The 19,879-nt window shown below is 57.1% G+C and overlaps 2 protein-coding genes across 9 annotated transcripts in view; one reads left to right on the top strand and one right to left on the bottom strand.

The window, feature by feature from the left end:
* PHLDB1 (pleckstrin homology like domain family B member 1) overlaps nucleotides 1–10,422 on the top strand; it is a 44,838-nt gene extending 34,416 nt beyond the window's left edge. For all 8 annotated transcript variants that reach the window (XM_049612164.1, XM_049612146.1, XM_049612173.1 and 5 more), the window contains 7 exons: nucleotides 55–349; nucleotides 436–526; nucleotides 2,353–2,499; nucleotides 3,953–4,069; nucleotides 4,331–4,433; nucleotides 8,116–8,201; nucleotides 9,076–10,422. In XM_049612164.1, the coding sequence (XP_049468121.1) occupies nucleotides 55–349; nucleotides 436–526; nucleotides 2,353–2,499; nucleotides 3,953–4,069; nucleotides 4,331–4,433; nucleotides 8,116–8,201; nucleotides 9,076–9,216 (980 nt within the window). In that variant the 3' untranslated portion in view covers nucleotides 9,217–10,422. The remainder of the gene's footprint in view (nucleotides 1–54; nucleotides 350–435; nucleotides 527–2,352; nucleotides 2,500–3,952; nucleotides 4,070–4,330; nucleotides 4,434–8,115; nucleotides 8,202–9,075) is intronic.
* Nucleotides 10,423–10,455: 33 nt separating this feature from the next.
* On the bottom strand, nucleotides 10,456–16,324 carry TREH (trehalase; the record flags this gene model as incomplete). Its single annotated transcript, XM_049641049.1, is given in 17 exon segments — nucleotides 10,456–10,791; nucleotides 11,039–11,074; nucleotides 11,077–11,094; nucleotides 11,338–11,361; nucleotides 11,363–11,451; nucleotides 11,819–11,930; nucleotides 12,199–12,416; nucleotides 12,930–13,234; nucleotides 13,450–13,572; nucleotides 13,681–13,797; nucleotides 13,888–13,955; nucleotides 13,958–13,982; nucleotides 14,142–14,242; nucleotides 15,771–15,858; nucleotides 15,944–16,067; nucleotides 16,070–16,087; nucleotides 16,207–16,324. Coding segments are annotated over 17 exon segments (1,725 nt in total), but the record flags the coding sequence as incomplete, so codon positions are not given.
* Nucleotides 16,325–19,879: the final 3,555 nt, after the last annotated feature.

Here is a 19,879-nt window from a genome sequence, read left to right as displayed (position 1 = left end):
GTTCTGCCGGCGGCCCCCGCAGGGCCCACCGTGACTCCCCCGTCCCTCCCGCAGGGCAGCAGGTGATCGAGGAGCAGCGGCGGCGCCTGGCCGAGCTGAAGCAGAAAGCTGCGGCCGAGGCGCAGTGCCAGTGGGATGCCCTGCACGGGGCGGCCCCCTTCCCGCCCGGCCCCTCGGGCTTCCCCCCGCTCATGCACCACTCCATCCTGCACCACCTGCCGGCCGGCCGAGAGCGCGGGGAGGACGGCGAGCACGCCTACGACACCCTGAGCCTGGAGAGCTCCGACAGCATGGAGACCAGCATCTCCACGGGCGGCACCTCGGCCTGCTCCCCGGACACCGTGTCCAGGTACCCGCCCGAGGGGGCCGGCCCCGCCCCCGCCCCCGCCAGCCGCCTCCCGGCCCCTTGATGCCCCCACTCTCGCCCTCCCCCAGCGTGAGCGGCCTGGACGTGGGGAAGATCGAGGAGATGGAGAAGATGCTGAAAGAAGCGCACGCGGAGAAGAGCCGCCTCATGGAGTCGAGGGTGAGGCAGGCCTGCGCTGGCGGGCCCGCGGCTGCCCGGGGCCTGTGTCCCACCCCCAAGCGCTCCCCCCCCCCCCCTTTTTTTTTTAAAGTTTTTATTTTCGAGAGACAGAGACAGAGCGCAAGTGGGGGAGGGGCAGAGAGAGAGGGAGACACAATCCGAAACGGGCTCCGGGCTCTGAGCGGTCAGCACAGCGCCCGACGCGGGTCTCGAACTCACGGGCCGCGACATCATGACCTGAGCCGAGGTCAGCCGCTCAACCGACCGAGCCACCCAGGCGCCCCGAGACCTTCCCTTGAGGAAGAGTGTTTTAGAAGTCGTGTTCGTCAGATGGAGGAGGCCTGGTGACATGGCTCTTAGGATGAGAGGAGGCAGCACAGGAACCCTCGTCCAGCCAGGAATTTCCCTTTCGGCAACGTGCAGCCTTTGAGTGTTTGCTTCTGTGGGTGTTTTGGCCGCCACGAGAGTTCTGATTTGCGTCTGCGCGAGTGGCGGGTCCTTCCCCTTGGGGACGGTGAAGAAAGGCGGGAATGGGGGCCCAGCATGGGGGGGGCGGTGGGGCCGGAAGAGAAGGCAGGTGTCCAGGCCAGAGCAGAGGTTGGCAGAGGGAAGTGGGCCCAAGGTCGGGACCCTGGTTTGTCCCCAGGGCACAGCCAGGCTGAGGAGTCGGTGCCTGGGGAGGAGGGCGAGTGAAGGGTCTGTTCTGTCTCCACTCTTGGGGTGCTCTTCGTCTCTCAAGATGAGAGTGGGGTGCAGGGGGCAGGGGTCAGCAGCTAGACCAGCCAGAAAGGAAGGCCTCTCAGCCTTACATCCGCGGGGGCCAGATTTACAAGCAGCTCTTGGCAAACGGAGAGGAAGGAGACCCTGCTAAATTTTGAGCCGGGAAGAAATGGCAAGCAGGAGCCAATGGCACAGAAGTTGTTTGTGTTGATGAGGACATTGGGCATCTCTGACACGCTTTGTGTTTGATGATTTTTTTTTTTTAATTTTTTTTTTAATGTTTATTTATTTTTGAGACAGAGAGAGACAGAGCATGAATGGGGGAGGGTCAGAGAGAGAGGGAGACACAGAATCCGAAGCAGGCTCCAGGCTCCGAGCTGTCAGCACAGAGCCCGACGCGGGGCTCGAACTCACGGATAGCGAGATCATGACCCGAGCCGAAGTCGGACGCTCAACCGACTGAGCCACCCAGGCGCCCCTGATGATTTGTTTTAATGGCTTTTAAAATCTTCTAATAATGGCTTCTGTACGTGCACTTTTTTTCTCCGTAAAATTTGAAGTTCAACTACAAATGTTTGTAATTTGACTTCAAAGGGCCTCAGGGACTAGGGAAGGATTACTGAATATATTCAGTATCACAAAAACCCAGTTGCTTAGATTATCGGTGTCTTAGGGATTGAAGTAAACATTGTGAGAGCCATGTTTACTTATTTATTCAGTGCTTCCTTCATGCTGGAATCAGTGATGGGCATTTACATACACGACCTCATTACTTTTCACTATAATCCCCGGAGGTGGGCACTCTTGGCCCCATTTTACAGGCGAGGCAGCTGAGGCTTAGGGCGTTTACACGATTTTGTCAGGGTCACAGAGCTCAGACCGGTGACAGAGCCAGGATTGGAAGCCAGCCTGGTCTCGGTTTAAAGCATTTGCCCCTTACGAGCAAGGTGCTTGGAGAAGGTGGGTTTTGGGGCTGATGCCTCCTCGTGCCAGCCTGCTCTCGGAGGTGGGCGCCTCCTGCAGCTCTGCCCCAGCCTGAGGAGGGGCACCCGGAGAAGGGGAGGGAGAAGGCAGCCGTGGGCCCTGACTGCTGGCTTTGGGGGCAGGAGCGGGAGTTGGAGCTCCGGAGGCAGGCCCTGGAGGAGGAGCGGAGGCGGCGGGAGCAGGTGGAACGGAGGCTGCAGAGCGAGAGCGCCAGGAGGCAGCAGCTGGTGGAGAAGGAGGTCAAGATGCGGGAGAAACAGTTCTCCCAGGTGAGTGGGTGCTGGGGTGTGCTGGGCGGGGCTGTGGAGGGGTGGGGGTACCCTGGGGTGTGAAAGCTACCCTCCTCCAGAAAAGGTTGCTGTTGGCTCAGCACCAGGCAGAATTCTACGTGGGACTCATTCGGCCCCAAGGACCAGACACCTGGGTGTGCGTGTGTCTCGTGGCTGTCCTGGTCCTCACTCCACCAGACTCGAAGCTCCGCCCCCCCGGCCCCCTCCCCACCCCCAGCCCCGTGGGCAGATGATGTCACTCTGACTCTTGGTTTACATCTCCAAGAGAGACTTGGACTCGTTTCTCCGTGGCACCGGAGTCCTGTGCTTTTGCCTTATGCAGAAGATTTGAGCAGAAGAAATTAGGTTGTGTGGGGAGGTCTGCCTGTGTCTCTGGTCCCAAATCCTGGCCCCCCTGTGAGAGCCCATGGGACTCACACAGGCTGTTCCTTCCCATTGGGTCTTCTAGTCCCCCAACACCCCTGCGTGTCTGGTCCTGTGGGATTTACCCCGACAGGGACCAGTGACCACAGCTCCCTGGTCCTGGGAAGCAACAGCATAAACTCTAGGGGGCAGGCCACCTGGATTGGGCTTGGGAATTAAGAAACGATCAGGGGGGTGCCTGGGTGGCTCAGTCAATTAAGCGTCTGACTTTGGCTCAGGTCATGATCTCACGGTTTGTGAGTTCGAGTCCTTCATGGGGCTCACTGCTGTCAGCACAGAGCCTGCTAGGGATCCTCTGTCCCCCCTCTCTCTTCCCCTCTCCTGCTCACACATGCTCTCTCGTTCTCTCTCAAAAATAAACACTGGGGCGCCTGGGGGGCTCAGTCGGTTAAGTGTCTGACTTCAGCTCAGGTCATGATCTCATGGTTCATGAGTTCGAGCCCCGTGTTGGGCTCTGTGCTGACAGCTCAGAGCCTGGAGCCTGTTTTGGATTCTGTGTCTCCCTCTCTCTCTGCTCCTCCCCCACCCACACTCTCTGTTTCTCAAAAATAAATAAACATTTAAAAATTAAAAAAAAAAAAAATACTGATAAGGAAACTGAGGTCCAGAGAGGGCATGCGATCCAAACAAGGTCCAATAGGAAGTCAGAGGCCGGATTTCCTACTGGGCTTTGCTTTCCAGAGCACGTTCACATCTGACCTCTTGCCTTATTTCGTTCAGCCCAGGAAGGAGATGAGGGGCAGGGACAAGACAGGAAAGGTTGTATCTTGGTCCTAGGTGGGGAAACTGAGGCACGGAGCCACTCAACAGTTGCCCAGGCCTAGGTTGCGGCAGTGCGGGCCTGCTAGGTCTCTGCTTTTGCCACAAGCCCTGTGAAACCAGAGTGACTTCCCTGGGGGTGGGAGGGAGGGTTGGCATTGGTGGGGGTTCAGGGCTGAAGCCAAGAGACCTTGACAAGGGAACAGTGGGGGAAGAGAGAGACTCTGCTGAGCCTGCCTTCTGCTCCCAGGCACGACCCCTGACCCGCTACCTGCCAATCCGGAAGGAGGACTTTGATCTGAAGACCCACATTGAGTCGTCGGGCCACGGTGTCGATACCTGCCTGCACGTGGTGCTCAGCAGCAAGGTACGAGGCGTGCGTGGCCCCCGGGGTGCTGGGGGGAGGACCCCCCGCTCTGGGCATTTCCCGGGCCCTTGGGATAGTGGCCCTAGTTCCTGCCCTAACACCAGAGGTCTCTGTCCCGGGATCTGGTGTGCTGGCTTAAAGAGATGTTGGGGACAGCCCCCCAAAATACAGGCAGAGGGGATGGCCTTTCTGTTGCTGCTCGGGGAAGGAAGGTTTAGGGACTGCGCATTCGGGTCCCTCCTCACTCCCGCTTCTCACCAGGTCTGCCGCGGCTACTTGGTCAAGATGGGGGGCAAGATTAAGTCGTGGAAGAAGCGCTGGTTTGTCTTCGACCGGCTCAAGCGCACCCTTTCCTATTATGTGGGTAAGTTCCCGTGAGACTGTCTCAGAGCCTGGACGCTTCTGGAAGGAAGCCAGGCTTACAAGCCGGGGGCCAGGGGCTTGAGCTGAGCACTTGTCCCCTCCCTGACAGCATCCAGAGCACGGTCCACCTTCGTGTATTTGGCAACATAACCGAGCGCATCCTAAGTTCCGGGCACTGTCCTGGTCCTTGCTGACAGGCAGGTGGCCACGGCTCTGCCCCTCGGAGCTTGCTGTCGGGGAGGCAGATACTGAACGGAGTGAAAGCGGTACACGATGGGAATGCTGCAGGGGACCCCGGACGCTGTGCGCGTGTGCAGTCCTGTGGATTCCTGGAGGGGGCCCACAGGCGCCTCCTCCCACAGCTTCCTCCGCCCGGCCTCCGGCTCGGTTGCCGGTCCCTAGAATCCCCTCCCTCTCTCTGGACAGTTCCCACTTCGAGCGCAGGATGCCGTGTCGCACGCTGGTCAGCAGAGGCCAGGGCATGCCGCGGGGACAGCCAGTCCTGAGACCCCAGTGGCTCAGAACCACAAAGGTCGTTCTTACCCGATACGCATCCGTGTACGTGGCGCGTCGCCGGGGGCTCTGCGGCCCTCTGCGTCACCGCCCCCTTTGCTGGAGAGCATGCATTTTTAGAGCACTGCTGGCCACCGTGGCGGAAGGTAAAGAGAAGCTTAACTGCGCCTTGCACTGGCATGAAATGCCCCAGCTGGGGTCTGTCCGCAAGTCATTAGCGGGGCTGCTCGGCCAGTCCAGCCACCCCGCCCCCAGCCAGGAAGAGCAATCCTGCTCGGAGCCTGAAAGGTCAGGGCTTAAATGTCTGGTGCCAGGGACCTCCAGGCCTGGAGTGCCTGCGTCCCCTCTAACCTGCTCCCTGAGTTCCACCCCCTCCAAGAAGCCTTCCCTGATTGCCTGGGGCCCTGGGTGTGCGGGCAGAGGCACATGCGTCTGGGAAGGGACTTCGTGGGGATTTGAGAGAAACAGGCCCGGGGAGAAGAGCTCCATTTTAGGCCTGTCGAGGTTGAAGTGCCCCTGGGACATGTAGGTTGAGGAGAAAGGTCAGGGTTGGAGTTGAATCGGTTGGAGTAATAGGGATAGCAGGTCATCCTCACCGAGCACTCGCCTGAGCGGGCTGCCATGCTAAGCATTCTGCGTGCCTCGTCTCGTCTACTTTTCGTCATCGTCCTGGGAGGGAAGCACTGTTTCACGCCCATCTTACAGATGAGGAACATAGGCTCCAAGAGGTTAAGTAAGTAAACTCCCCAGGGTCTCACAGCTGCTAAGAAGCAGAGCTAAGGCTGAGCGTGGGCAGCTGGACCTCAGAGGGAGATGAAAGTCCGTGCCCTGGGGAAGGAGGAAGCAGAGGGACGGGCAAAGGGACGAGGGGCAGGAAGCCACATGCCAGGTGCTGGGCTGGCCCTTGGCCTCTGTGACCTTCCTTAATGTCTGTGGAACGAAGGAAGACGACTTTCAGATGAGAGGCGGAAACAGGGAGGGAAGCCAGCCCAAGGAGCAGACGTTTGCAGGCAGGGAGCGTCGTGTCGCCGGGGACGAGGGATGCTGCAGAAAGGCCGAGAATAATGTGGACTCAGAGACCGGAGCTGTGTACAGGGGTGGGAGCCATTGCACACGAGGAGGAAACGTGGCTGGTTAGGAAGCAGAGGCAGGAGCTGTTAGTATTTCCAGTGAAGGGACAGGTGCTACTGGAGGGGTGGCCGGGCCTGGGGGCCAGGGTGGGGCTGCGTCCCCGTCCCAAGAGGAAGCGTCGGGTGGAGCTGGGCCCGTCGGCCCAGGGGCGTAACGATCGCAGCTGCCACATGTTGTGTCCCAGACACTGTGCTGAACCCTCCGAACGTGTTCTCTCACTTAGTGCTCACGACCGCTTACAACGCGTAGATGCTCTCTCGGTGTTCCCAGCCTCGACCTACGTCGAGGTCACGTAGCTAATGAACGCCTGTATGCCTGTGCTTTCCTCCCCACCGGATTGTAGGTTCCTAAGAGAAGGATCTGTGATTGCTGGTGATCCCAGCGCCTAGGGCTCCTTCAGCACTGAGCACCTGCTGTGTGCTAGGCACATAGCTGTTGGTGTTGGAGGAGGTAGACCTACAGACGGGTAAAGAAGGGCTCAGATTTAGTATGGTTAAGTTCTGTAGAGGAACATCCATGCTGTGGGAACACAGGGGAGTGCAGCCAGGCACCACAGCGGTGACACTCGCAATAGGTCTGGACGACCATTTAGGAATTTGCCAAGGGAATGGGCTGGAGACCGCTCCAGTGTATGCAGAGCATACTCTTAAGGGACTGGTCAGCAGCTCCACCTGGCCAGATAGAACGCGTTGGTGCAGGGGAAGGATGTGAGATAAGACCAGAGGGGCGTGTTGGCACCGGCCTGTAAGTACCCTTTGGCAAGCCAAGATGGCGGCAGGTTCCCGGGGAGGGGACTGGCCGGGAGGCTCGCGGGTTGAGGCAGCAGGATTAGGTTTGCTTTAGGAAGATCGCTCCCTTGTCCTTAGGGGAGAGGAGTTGAAGGGGCAGAGGGTGGGGCCGGGGCACATCGAGGAGGCTACAGCAGTGCTCCCGGATGGAGGACTCAGGCCGGATAGGACACAGGGGTGGGGGAAGGGTGCGGAGCAAGGTGCAGGCCATCGGCTGTCACTGTCTGAGTTTAGTGACTGTGTGTGACCTTTCGGTTGTGGTGCCCGAGCAGTTTGCCACAAGACAAGATGGCCCAGGCCCTGGGCTTTCCCCTGGCAGTTCCCCTCCCTCCCCACTGGAACGGTCCCCTCTGCTGTTAGCTTGCCCACCTTCTTCCTGTCACCCCTGCCTCTAGGTGCTACGCGTCTTTCTGTCTTTTAATATTAGAGGCGAATAGGCCAGTGCATTCATAGAGTTCTGATATCAAAACGCCCGAAAAGCTTTAGATTGGGACTTATGCCTCTGCTCACTCCAGATGACTGTTTTGATTATAAATCTCTTGTGTGTCCTTGTAGAGTTTTAGAATGTAAGCAAATGCAAACATAGACTGTTACTCGTTTTCTTACACAAAAGGTGGCATACAATGCATTCCTTCTTTTACTGCTAACGTATCAGATCTGTGTGAGGTAGATCTACATCTGATACATTTTAAGTTAAGCTGTATTTCTGAAACTATGTATCAGAGATTTCTGAATCATTTAAGAGCGGTGTAGTATCCCCTCACGTGCTAAACTATAATTTATTAACCAATCTCTACTCGGGGACACGTGCGTTGTTTGCAGTATTTCATGACTACCGATACTGTTGGGGTGAATACGCGTGTAAATTTGTTACTTGTAAAATAAATGTCCGTAAGTGCAATCATTGGCTCGAAGGGCAAACACCTAATCCTGGTAGGACTTACCTGTCTGTCACTTACCAGACCACCTCCCCTGTTTCTCCAGAGCCCCACCTAAGGGGTGCTGTTTATTGTTGGCATATTTTTGCCATTCTGGTAGGTGAGAAGTGGTATCTCGGTGGAGTTCTAATTTGCGTTCTCTAATTCTGAGCAAGGCTGAGCACTGACCAGATCTTCGGGGCTCCATGTTGGGCTCTGTTCTGGAGTCCTGGGACTCACCCCATTTCTCAGACTGGGGCCACGGGTGCTCCTTCAGCAGCACGTCACCTGAGGGACGACAGGCCTCCTCAGCCCGGCCTTATTTCCTTTGCAGACAAGCATGAGACGAAGCTGAAGGGGGTCATCTACTTCCAGGCCATCGAGGAGGTCTACTATGACCACCTGCGCAGTGCGGCCAAGGTGAGGGCGGGCCCCGCGGCGTTGTGGGACGACAGCCTCCAGCCTGCGTCCTCCAGAGACTTGGACCCGTGGCTTGGTCTCTTTGTAAACTTTCTCTTCCTCTCTCCCTCTCCCCTTCCCAGAAGAGGTTTTTCAGCTTCACTGTGGTGACCGAGGTACCCCTCCCCCACCTACGTGTAACCAAAACTACTGCGCATTAATGCCTCCTGTCCCCTACTTGTCCCTGACCCTTTACTCTCCCCTCCGCCCCCCTTCCCCAGGCCTGAAGGAGGAGCAGTGGGGGGTGGCTTGCGGCCCCCTCTCTTGAGATGACAGCAGGCTGTGTCCCTGTGGGGGGAGGGGTGGGCACCATGGAAAGGATGGCTAAAGGGAGGAAGGGGTTCTCCGGGAGGGTTCTGGCCGGGGGGACTGATAGAGGGGATGTGTCCGAGGCCTGGGCTGTCTGCCCTCATGTAATCAGCCTCCCTCCCCCCCAAGCCTCGGGTGCCCACCTCAGCCCTGACCTCCCCTCCTCTGCGGCCCAGCATCCCACCTGCAGCTTTTTCCATCGGCCCCTCTTGGGGTGAGAGGAGACTCTGGTCCTCACGGGAAGGGCCCTTTGCGTCCGATTCCTGTGATACTTTTGTGCCCCCGGGCTCGCTGAGGAACAGTGTCCCCACGAGGCAGGGTACGGCCCTGCCAGGGCCCAAGGATGGTCCGGGTGTGAGGAGGGGACCGTCTCCAGCGGGGGCCCGCTGGACTGATGGGCACTAGGTTTGGGGCCTGTTTCAGACTCCGTCCTGAGCTCTAGGGTGTCCTGGAGACGGGGAGGGGAAAGGGCAGATGGGGGGTCAGAGGTGAGCCCTGGCTTAGACCTTCCTCTCTCCCTGAGCAGAGCCCGAACCCAGCCCTCACCTTCTGTGTGAAGACCCATGACCGGCTCTACTACATGGTGGCCCCATCTGCCGAGGCCATGCGCATCTGGATGGATGTCATCGTGACCGGAGCTGAGGGCTACACTCAATTCATGAACTGACCGGTGTGGACCTCCTGGACCCTCGGGCCAGCCCACCAGCTGCTCCGCCCTGGAGACAGAGGTGCACACCGGGCCACACAGGCGTGCCCCCAGAGGCCTGGAAGGGCGGAGCGTGCCTGGGGCTGTTGGAGGTGACTTTGTACTGTTCTACGGTGTAAGGAGCTCATCCTGTGAATTTCTGGGCTCAGGCCCCCTGAAGAACCAGCCAGCAGATGAAAAGTGGGGAGGCTCCCGGGAGCCCAGAATCTGCAGTAACCTTGGAGGGCCCTGCCCCAGGCCTGAGGAGCTGTCACAAGAGGGGGCCTCAAGCTCTGACCTGGCACCTGCACTCCCCAGCCTGTGTTCTCTTTTGCAAAAGGACAAATTATGGTACCAGAATCTGCCAAAGATCCCTTCTTGCCTCAGCCCCCTTTGCGGGGGCCTTGGGGGCCGAGGAGAACCACATCAAGAGTGGGGTAACAGCTCAGGCGGTGTACTTCTCCAACCCCGCTCTACCCTGTTCTCCCCTTTGTTCAAGGGCCAGAGACCTCCAGTGCCATCCTTGAGGTCCTAACCCCATTCCCTTTTTGCAGACCCCCAACCACGATCTCCACAGTGACTGCTTCATCGCCATGGTCATACGCTCGTTGCCGTGGCTCCGCCCATGCTGCAGCCGTGGGCCCATCCGAGGGTACGTACTGCGACCTCTCCAGCCCAGGACCTTGTGCATCTCAGGCCGGGGGAAGGGACCAAGCACCTGCTCCCTGCCCCCCTAGGTCTCCAGGCCCTGGTGCACAGCCGGCCACCCCCTAGTCCAGACCTCTCCCTTGCACTCGTGCCTTGCTTAGAGCCAGAAGGGACGAAGCTTGGACATCCAGAGACTGGAGGAAGGAAGCAGATGGGAGAGGCAGCTAGACTGGGTTCTACAGAACTGGCTGGGTTTCTAACAGGGATGGAGGGCCGCTCAGACGCCCGCTGGGGGAAACCTGAGCAGAGGGGGAGGACCCTGGGGGCTGGCTGCCCTCCCTTCCGCCTCAGAAGGATGACAGAAATGGAGAGCAGAGGACCAGGCCCCCAGCTGTCTGGCCTCAGCCCTTCACGCCTTAACACTAAGCCCACAACCCTGCTCCTCTGCCCAACACTGGGCCATGGTTGCCCGGCCTGGGCTGGGCGATTTTCAGTATTTGTAAGCATCTCAACAGAACAATAAAGCATTTGGAGTATGTGTTTGGGAAGCCAGGTTGTATGGGATATGGGGCCAGGTGTTCCCCGCAAAATAGGATTTCCTCCTTACTGGGGTTCTAGGAGGGATAAGGGCACACAGCCCATGACTTCCACGTCCCTATCCTGACCACTCCAAGGACTGGCTCTGGGTGGGGTATGGGGTCTCTAGAAGTAAGAAAACATGAGGACTCACGCAGAGGTTTAATGAGGCAGACGGGGCAGGGAGGCCCATCACTGTGGCAGGAGGCTGAGCAGAAGGGCAGTTGTGAGGCACTGGGGCACCAGGAAAGCGGTCTGGGTCCCCGAGCTCAGTCGATCGCCGTAGCAGTCCAGGAGCATCAGGACCACTCCACTGGTCCAGCCAAAGCCCTCCTGGAGAGAGGAATGGCTAGTGGGGCAGGATCTCTGGGGAAGGCCCTCAAGCCCTATTTTAGGGGGTGTGAGATCTCCACCCAGGGGCTCTAGAACTGCCTAACCCCAAGAGGACAAAGGAGCTCCAGGCAGGCTCCTCCCTGTGGACCCACATCCACAGGAGGAAACAGGCCCAGACAGCGGAGGTCATGGCCAGTCGCGGGGACAGCAGAGCCCTGTAGTTCCTATGGGATGTGGGCCCACTCACCTGAACTTCATACTCCCCTCCTCCACCTGGCTGACCACACCGTTGCTGATGTCCTACTGGGAACAAAAGGACAGGCTCTAAGGTCAGGCACTACCCACCCCACCCCTGCGCCCCCTCACCTCAGCCCTCTAGGGAAAGCCAGAAACGGGAGCCCCTGTGGGAGAAGCTGCCCTGGCCTGCAGTGCCCAAGAATGGCCACTGGGTGTCACCACTGTCCCCGGGCTTTGCAAAGCCTGGCAATTCCCCCATCTCCTCATGGGGAGGAGGCCCAGGAGGGTCAGGGCTCAGGAGCAGCTCACCTTCTCATACATGGCTGACTTTTCTGGAGTAGACCTCAAAGTTGGTTCGGATCCAATTCTGAGCCAGCTGGAAAGCCACTTCCTGGGCCCGAGGGGAAGGACACTTGGCCAGAGCTAGACCCCACCCCGCCCCAGGCGGGACCCTGAGCCACCTGAGTCCCCAACCCAGAGGGAGCATGGGCCTGAGCCTTACTCTCCTCAAGGAGGGAAAGAGGCCCGAGCCTCAAGACCTCCATCTTGAAACCACGTGAAAAGCCAACGTGCTCTTTCCCCAGGGCCTGGGTTTGGAGAGAGAAAGGAAGGCTGGTTCCCTGGACAGGTGGGGGCAGACACAAATGTCTGCTGAGGGGGAAGCCATGAGAACAGAAGAGCCAGAGAAAGCCCTCACATCCTCTGTTCACACCTCCCCAGTACCAGGGGGCTGACCCTCTAGATGCAAGGAGGGCAGGCCCTGGGATGTGCCCCACTGCTGCCTCCCTACCTCTGATGACCAGGTCCTGCAAGGGGGCCCAGGCATTGGGGAAGTCCCACTGCTGGCCTGTCTTCTGGAGAGAGGTCGGGATCCCGTACTGGTAGGTCAAGATCTGGCTGTCCTAGAAGGTTCCAGACATTTCTCGGACCGTGGGTGGGGACTGGATGAGGAGCCAAGGGGCCGGGCCCTCCTAAAGCCAGATGGTCCCCTTCCTGGACTTTCTCTTCTTGGCTCACTGCCGCCCCCTGGTGGCTCCAGCGGGACCTGCAGGCTCAGGCACAGGGGTGGAGCAGGAGGGAGTGGAGGTCACTAGCTCAGAGGCAGGGAGAGAGCAGGTGGTTCCGCCCCCAGTATACCAGCCCGCCCTGCTGCCCCTGCCCCCTCCTCACCTCCAGATATTTCAGAGCCTTGTCCACGACTCCCGGGTCAGAGAAACAGCCAGACTAGAGAGGACTAAGGTTGGATGGGTAAAACTCGAGGTTCTTCCTTCTGTTCTCAAGGTCATAGTCAAACCAGGCACCGTTCTCCTCATTCCACAGGATGGCTTTCATGGCAGCCAAGCGCTGTTCCCGCGTATTTCTGTATTTTGTGTCTTGGAGGTCGTTCCCTGGGGTGACACTGTCTTTAGACTGAGCAACCTGGGTCCCATACCTTCAAGAGATCTACTTTGGCCTCCTCCTGTTGTCCTTCCCAAGGGCTAGAAATCCTGAGCACCAAGGGGACATGCATACCTGGGGGCCACATTTCAGGCCTCTAGGACCTGGAATTTCCTGAGCAGACGGCCCTGTATAGCTCTCAGGACCTGCACTGGCCTGTTACCAGGTCCCTCCTAGGAGGGCACTGGCCGTGTGTATTCCCCTAGTTCTGGCAGGACAAAGGGAATGGAGGGAGTTTGAATGTGTGGACTGAGGTGCCCTCCCACAGAACCTATGACTCCCTCCTGGTGAGAAAGGGACCGTGAGTGGAGAGTGGGCTCCATTTGTACTCTTGCTCTAGCAGTACCAGGGGCGGGGTACAGACCCTTCACCCAGGGTCCTACTTCCAGCTCCATGGCCAAGGCTGAGGCAGGACCAAAGCCGGCCGAGCACCGTTCTCCCTCTCCTCCTGCTGGCGAGCTCACCCGGTCTGGAGTAGAAGTCGCTCATCAGCTCCTCTGCCTGGCACAGGAAGGCATTGAGATCAACAGGCACGAGTTTGCTGGTCCGGATGCTGCTCAGCAAGTTGGGGCTCCCGCCTTTGACGAGCCAACGTGAGGAGAAGTCCCAGCCAGACTCGGCCCCAGCCTTGAGCTCGGCCCACAGAGCTTCCCGGTCCCCTGTGATGACGAGGCAGCAGCAGACCGGGGACCGGGGCCTGACACACAACATCAGGGTCCCAGCCCCACCCAGATGCCTGACCTCCCCGTCTCTGCTGTAAGACTCGGGCCTGGAGGAGGAAAGCGAGCGTCCTGGCACCAGGAAGCTCTAAGCCCAAGCTGGAGGCTGCGCCATGTTGCCTCACCTGCCCTTGGCTTGTCTTTCAACAGCCCTGCATTGTCCTGGACTTTTAGCATCACCCATCGGAGACGTGGGGCGAAGTCACTGGCCCTCACACCAGAGTGAACGATGAGAGACTGAGAGGCTAGCGGGGCAGCTCCTTACCTGGGTCCCCCATAAGGGACAGAATAGTGATTCAGGACGTAGTTCTTCCCCCCCAAGCTCACAGAGACGTTCCTGTGCTCAGTCCAGAAGTCCAATTCCAAAGCTAGGGTCCCGATGTTGTCCCTGGGGCAGAGCCAGATACCGCCTTAGCCCAGGCACGCCCCCTCAGTCCCGCCCTGGGAGGTCTCAGGGACGGGGGCCTGCAGGGCAGCAGGGGGCCGGGGTGCCCACCTCAGGAAGGCAGTATCGTTGGTGTGAGCCACGTAGGAGTGCAACATGAGAGTCAGCAGGGGGGGCTGGCTTCGCTGCAGGGAGTACACGCGGGCCCCGTTGGGGACATGTCCACAGCTGCCGAGAAGGAGGCCTGCTGAGGGGCATCTGCCCAGCGGCCAAGGCCAAGGCCAAGGCCAATCCAGCGCCAAGCCCGTCCCCTCTTACAGTCGCACCAGGTCCAGGAAGTTCTGCAGCATGCCCTTCACGGTCTCGGGCATCTCAGAGAGGAGCAGCGCCCCCCCATCACCCAGTAGGAGTCCCTGGGGAAAGGGGCAGTTCAGGCACCCACCCTCCCGCCCCCCCCCACCCCGCCACCCCCTGCCCTGCACACCCAGGCCAGTCAGGGTGCCCTACCCTGCTCAGGACAGCCTGCCGGCCCCGGGCTCCCCCACTCCCGCCCTAAAGCCCCAGCCGCTCACCAGTAGTAGAATTCGACAAAGCGCCCACCAGGCACAACGAAGGGGTGTTCTGAGTAGAGCAGAGAGAACTGCTCGGGGTGGCTGAGGACCTCTGGCTTCACCTGCAGTCAGGAGAGAGGGCACAGGGAGCCCAGGACCCCCACGGTGTGGAGTCCAGAAGAGGCCGGGTTGGGGGAGGAGGGGGCCTGGCAGCTGCGGCTTTGGAGCCAGGGAGCCAGAGCACGAGTTCTGGCTCTGCTGCTGGTCAGCCGGGTACGGCTGAGGTCAAGGCCTGAGCTGCGGGAGCCTGGTCTGCTCGGCCCCACGTGGGGGCCTCTGGAGTCCTGGCTAACCCAGCCCGGCCCTGGCAGGTGCTCACCAAACAACGGCCATTATCAGGACCGGCCAGGGGGACCACGTCCTCCACTCCCCTGGCCTCGTCTCTGGGGCCACCACCAAGCCAGGCCCAGAGACTCAGGGCCCGCATCCTCTGACCCAGGCGTGGAGTGTGAAAACGAATGAAAGGAAACCTCATTCACAACCTCCGGGAGGCTGGCAGGTGAAGCCCTCCTGCCCTAAGACTCTTTGTCAAGTGCAGATCCCAACTAGCAAGTGGATGCTGCCTTCCTTCCTCTCCCAGCTGAAGGGGTAGGTTTCTTCCTCCCCAGCAACAGCCCAGCCAATGAGAGGCTGTCACAACTCAGCCAATGAAAAACCACCGTACTCAGAACGCCCCAGTTTACCGCAAAGGGCTTGTTGTTCGCAGCAGCCTTCCCAATGCCCCCCTTCCTCCACAAAGCAGCGTTCCTGTTCTGCGTGCTGCTGACTTGCCCACGGTTTTCCTGTGGTTTACTCAGCCCAGATGGCCGTTCGCTGCTATTCCTAAACGAACCCCTTTTTGCTGGTGAAGTAACTGGCAGTTTTATTTGTAAGGAGAAAGGAAACCCCAAACTGCTTTCCCAATGAGACAGACGCACATGAACGTGGCCTCGGGAGAGCAACTGTAGGACCAGAGTAGCGATGGCTGCCTCCTTCGGGTACTTTCTCTGTTCGTGGCCTCCTGGTTCTGTCCCAGTGAGTGTGGTTTCAGTGGGAGAGCGGTGGGCTGTCAGTTATTTTGAGGGGCGTCGTGGAACAGAGCTGGGTCTGCTCCTGTGGGGCTGGGTGGGGAAGGGCCCTGGAGCACCACTCTGTGCCAGCGGGTGCCAGGGCCCCGGGGGCCGGCTGGGAGGACAGATGCTGTGCAGCCTCGGGCAAACCTCTGCCCTCTCTGAGCCTCAGACAAAGGAGAGAAAGTACATAACAGACAGTGCTGACCACAGGCCACAATCAGCAGTGGCAAATAGTCCTGAGCCGAGGCCTGGCCCCAGGAGATCAGGGAAGGGAGAGCCCAGTTGGGCAGCCTGGAGGTGACAGGACGGGCTGAATTTGCCTGGGGGAGGATGGTGAGGAGGTGAGAAGTTTGAAGTAAATGTTCCCTTCTACCCCTCCAGAAATTCCTTCTAGAGAACTCTTTTCAAGGACCCAGTGGATAGGGTACAGACTTTTAGGAAATGTCTCCCTCTCTGTGCTCTACAGGCAAGGTGGGCCCCAAGCCGGCGAAACTGTCTCCCGGCTCGGCCCCCCTGCCAACACCCAGGGCAGTCACACCTTCTTTCCCAGTTTCTTCCAGAGCTGGTGCAGCTGCTCCCCCCAGATCCGTAGCTTGGGGTCCGAGATCTTCCCCAGGAACTGGGGGCTGGAAGAACACCAACCGAACCCCCAGGGCTCGGGGAGACAGCCCTCCCTGAAGGGCCCTCTCTTGTTTTCTGTCCAGGCTGTACCTGTCCTTCCAGTCCTCGGGGGTCCAGGACTGCAGCTCCTGCCCCGCGGCCTGGAAGTGTTCCTGGATGAAGGCGCGAAGCAGTGGCATGGGAATGCTGTGGCTGTGGCGGGCGGCCAGCTCCCGAAGTGCTGCAGAACTCGGTCTGGGGTGCGGGTGGCCAGGAGGGATCAGCTGGCGTCCAGGAGCCCCTCCCTGCCCGGCCCTGCGTCCCACTATCTTTCGTACAGAAGGTTCAGAAGGTGGGGCCCCCAATCGCCTTACCTGGAGTCGAGGACAGTGGCATGTCCACAAACTGCTTGTCGTCCCGGTAGAGCTTCGCCATCTGAACCTGGTGCGGGAGCTCCCTGTAGCAGTAAATCCGGCTGCCGAGAGTGTTGGGGAGGGAAGCAGGTCAGGCCACCCCCGGGAGGGGAGAGAAAAGGCTGGAGTGTGGGCATGTTCCCTGGACCGGACCAGGGCTGTGTGTGTACGCACCTATGCACGTGTGTGTGCATGTGTGGTAGGCGTGTGCGGGTGGTGGTGACAAACCAGGCTGAGAGAATGAGGACACTCTGCAGTACAGGATGTAAACAGGTACCCAAGCCCACACCGGGTGGTCATTTGGAACAGTGCGGAATACCCAGCGGGAACAAGGAGACTACCACTGTCATCAGTGACTCGACAGAATGGGCTGGATGGATTCTCTGTACAGCGGGGCCTGTGTGAAAGGGATCAAAAGGGCTTAAGGCCAAATCCCGTAAGTTACACCCAGTGGCAATTGCTGAGACCTTGGACCAGAAAACCTGCAGGTGTGGGGCAGGATGTATACCCCTTGGAAGACAACTACGGGCCTGCTGTTGGGTGTTTGTGGAAACCAGCTCTCTGACTGAAGGATGGAAGACATTCCTAAGGCCTCAAGTAGCCCTAATGTCCTGCCAGAGAAACACTCTGAGAAAGAAGGCAGTGCCCGTGGGTGCCCTGGTGGCTCATGATTTTTTTTGAAGTTTGTTTATTTTGAGAGACAGAGTGAGATCATGACCTGACCCAAAATGAGGAGTCGGACGCTTAACCGATGAGCCACCCAGGCACCCTGTGACTTCACGATTTGTGAGTTCGAGCCCCACATGGGCTCTGTGTTGATAGCATAGAGTCTGCTTGGGATTCAATCTCTGGCTCTCTCTCTCTGCCCCTTCCTGGCTTACTGTCTCTCTAAATAAATAAGTATTAAAAAAAAAAAAGTGGCAGTGCCCCCAAAGGGCTCCTCAATACAGTGGAAATGTTTTATGCAGGGATGTGCTACGTGGGGCTTCGTGGGCAAGTCACCTCCTTTCCCGCAGGACCATGGGAAGCACTGAGGAGCCACGGGGAGGTGCCCTGTGGACAGCTCTCTGTGACCAACAAAGAGCTGCTTGGTTACCGATGGCAGCTCCAAGGCAGACAGACAGTATCTTGTTTGGAAGGCCAATGCACTCCGACCAAATGATGGAAATCTTTAAAGCATGAAAGAACGAATCAGCTCAGTGGGCTGAACTGCATGCTGTTTCCCTTGCAGTGATGGAAGAAGTGAGTGCAAAAAGTCCCTAGGTTGGGGTTTTTACTGACTCACAGGCAGGGAAAAACTGGACTCGTCAAGGGGATGCCCGTATGGGGCATAACCCTCGGGAAATCACTCTGGAAATTCAAGGGGCATGATAAAGTAGGCTTTACATACCTGATTATAGAGGAATATGCTTAAAATACTACATTGGAACAGAAGATACTGTGCCAATTTGGTCGGCCCACAGTCCCAACAATGGACTGAGAGATCATGTCAAACGGACACATCACGTGGCTTATCACCTTCGGAGTGCTGGCTCCATACAGAATCGGAACAGGCAAATGAAACTTTTCTTGTTTAAAATGGGAAGGGGTTCCTGGGTTGCTCAGTCGGTTGGGCGACTGACTTCACTCAGGTCATGATCTCACAGATTTTGAGTTCAAGCCCCATGTCGGGCTCTGTGCTGATAGCTCAGATCCTGGAGCCTGCTTCGGATTCTGTGTCTCCCTCTCTCTCTGCCCCTCTCCCACTCACGTTGTCTCTCTCCTTCAAAAATAAACATTAAAAAATTAAAAAAATAATAATAAAACAGGGAGAAATCGGGGCACCTGGGTGGCTCAGTTGGATAAGCATCTGACTTTAGCTCAGGTCATGACTCACAGTTTATGAGTTTGAGCCCCGCATCGGGCTCTGTGCTGACAGCTCAGAGCCTGGAGCCTTCTTCGGTTTCTGTGTCTCCCTTTCCCTCTCATACTGTCTCTCTCAAAAATAAATAAAACATTAAAAATTAAAATGGAGAGAAATAAAAGCATGAGGGGCTGGCTTACATAGCTTCACAAGTGTGTGCTCACACTCAGCATGGGATGAGGGCCAGAGGAGGGTCCCCACTGGATATATTCCTCTGGTTTTCTGGGGGATGGGTGGAGAGGTTGCTGGTGGGACTATACAATTCTTTCCCACACCATCTCCACTTACCTTTTGCCTACACAGTGGACCAGACTGCCATGCGGTGCCAGAAGCATGAATGATCCCTGAGCAAGAAACTGTAGCTATCTTTTCAAATGTTTTTTTAAAAATGTTTATTTCTTTATTTTGAGCAGGGGGGAGAGGGACAGAGAGTGAGGGAGACAGAGAATCCCAAGCCCGAGTTGTCAGCACAGAGCCTGACGCAGGGCTTGAACTCACGATTCGTGATATCACGACCTGAGCTGAAATCAAGAGTTGGACGCTTAACCAACTGAGCCACCCAGGTGTCCATCTTTTCAAATATTTATGTCAGAATTCCCAAGGGCCTGGTGGGGCGACTTGTGCCATAGCTCATCTGGCTAACTGGGGGCTAACAATGAATGCAGCTATACTCTCTAGTGGTGGGAATAGCCACGCATTCTGGGCCTTGTAACTCTATCCTGAACAGATGAGAGGAAACTAGGGAAGGCACTAGCAAGACTGGTATTGCTGTTGGCAATCTGGATAAGTACAGTGGCCAAACCTAATGTCTCTTCAAAGGTTGAAAAGTTTAGTGAAAATCAATGACAAATGGAAAGAAGGTAAATGACAGCCAGGGACTTAACACAGATACAAACAAGATGTCTGAACCAGAATTTAGAATCACAATAATAAGAGTACTAGCTGGGGTTGAAAAAAAGCATAGACTCCCTTTCTGTAGAGATAAAATAAGTAAAATCTAGTCAGGATGAAATGAAAAATGCTATAACTGAGATGTAATCTCAAATGGATGCCAGGGTGGCAAGGATGGATGAAGCAGGGCAGCAAATCAGTGACATAGAGGACAAACTTCTGGAGAACAATGAAGCAGAAAAAGAAAGAGGGAAACTAAGGCAAAAGAGTACGATATAAGACTTAGAGAACTCAGTGACTCATTAAAAAGGGATAACATCCGAATCACAGGAGTCCCAGATGATGAGAGAGAAAAAGGGGCAGAAAGTTTATGTGAGCAAATCATAGTGGAGAACTTTCCTAACCTGGGGAAAGACACAGACATCAAAATCCAGGAAGCACAGAGAACTCCCATTAGATTCAACAAGGCATATCATAGTCAAATTCACAAAATACTCAGGCAAGAAAAGAATCATGAAAGCAGCAAGGGAAGAAGAGTCCTTAACCTACAAGGGAAGACAGATCAGGTTTGCAGCAGACCTATGCACAGAAACTTGGCAGGCCAGAAAGGAGAGGCAGGATATATTCAACGTGCTGAATCAGAAAAACATGCAACCAAGAATTCTTTATCCAGCAAGGGTGTCATTCAACATAGAAGGAGAGATAAAAAGTTTCCCCAGACAAAAACTAAAGGAGTTCATGACCACTAAACCAGCCCTGCACGAAACTTTAAGGGGGACTCTCTGAGGGGAGCAAAGACAAAAAAAAAAAAAAAAAAAAAAGACCAAAAGCAACAAAGAC

Source organism: Panthera uncia, chromosome D1 (genome assembly GCF_023721935.1).
Source record: "Panthera uncia isolate 11264 chromosome D1, Puncia_PCG_1.0, whole genome shotgun sequence".
Lineage (NCBI taxonomy): Eukaryota > Metazoa > Chordata > Mammalia > Carnivora > Felidae > Panthera > Panthera uncia.
The sequence above is the reverse complement of the archived record's forward strand: the minus strand, read 5'-3'. Positions and strand labels throughout refer to the sequence as shown.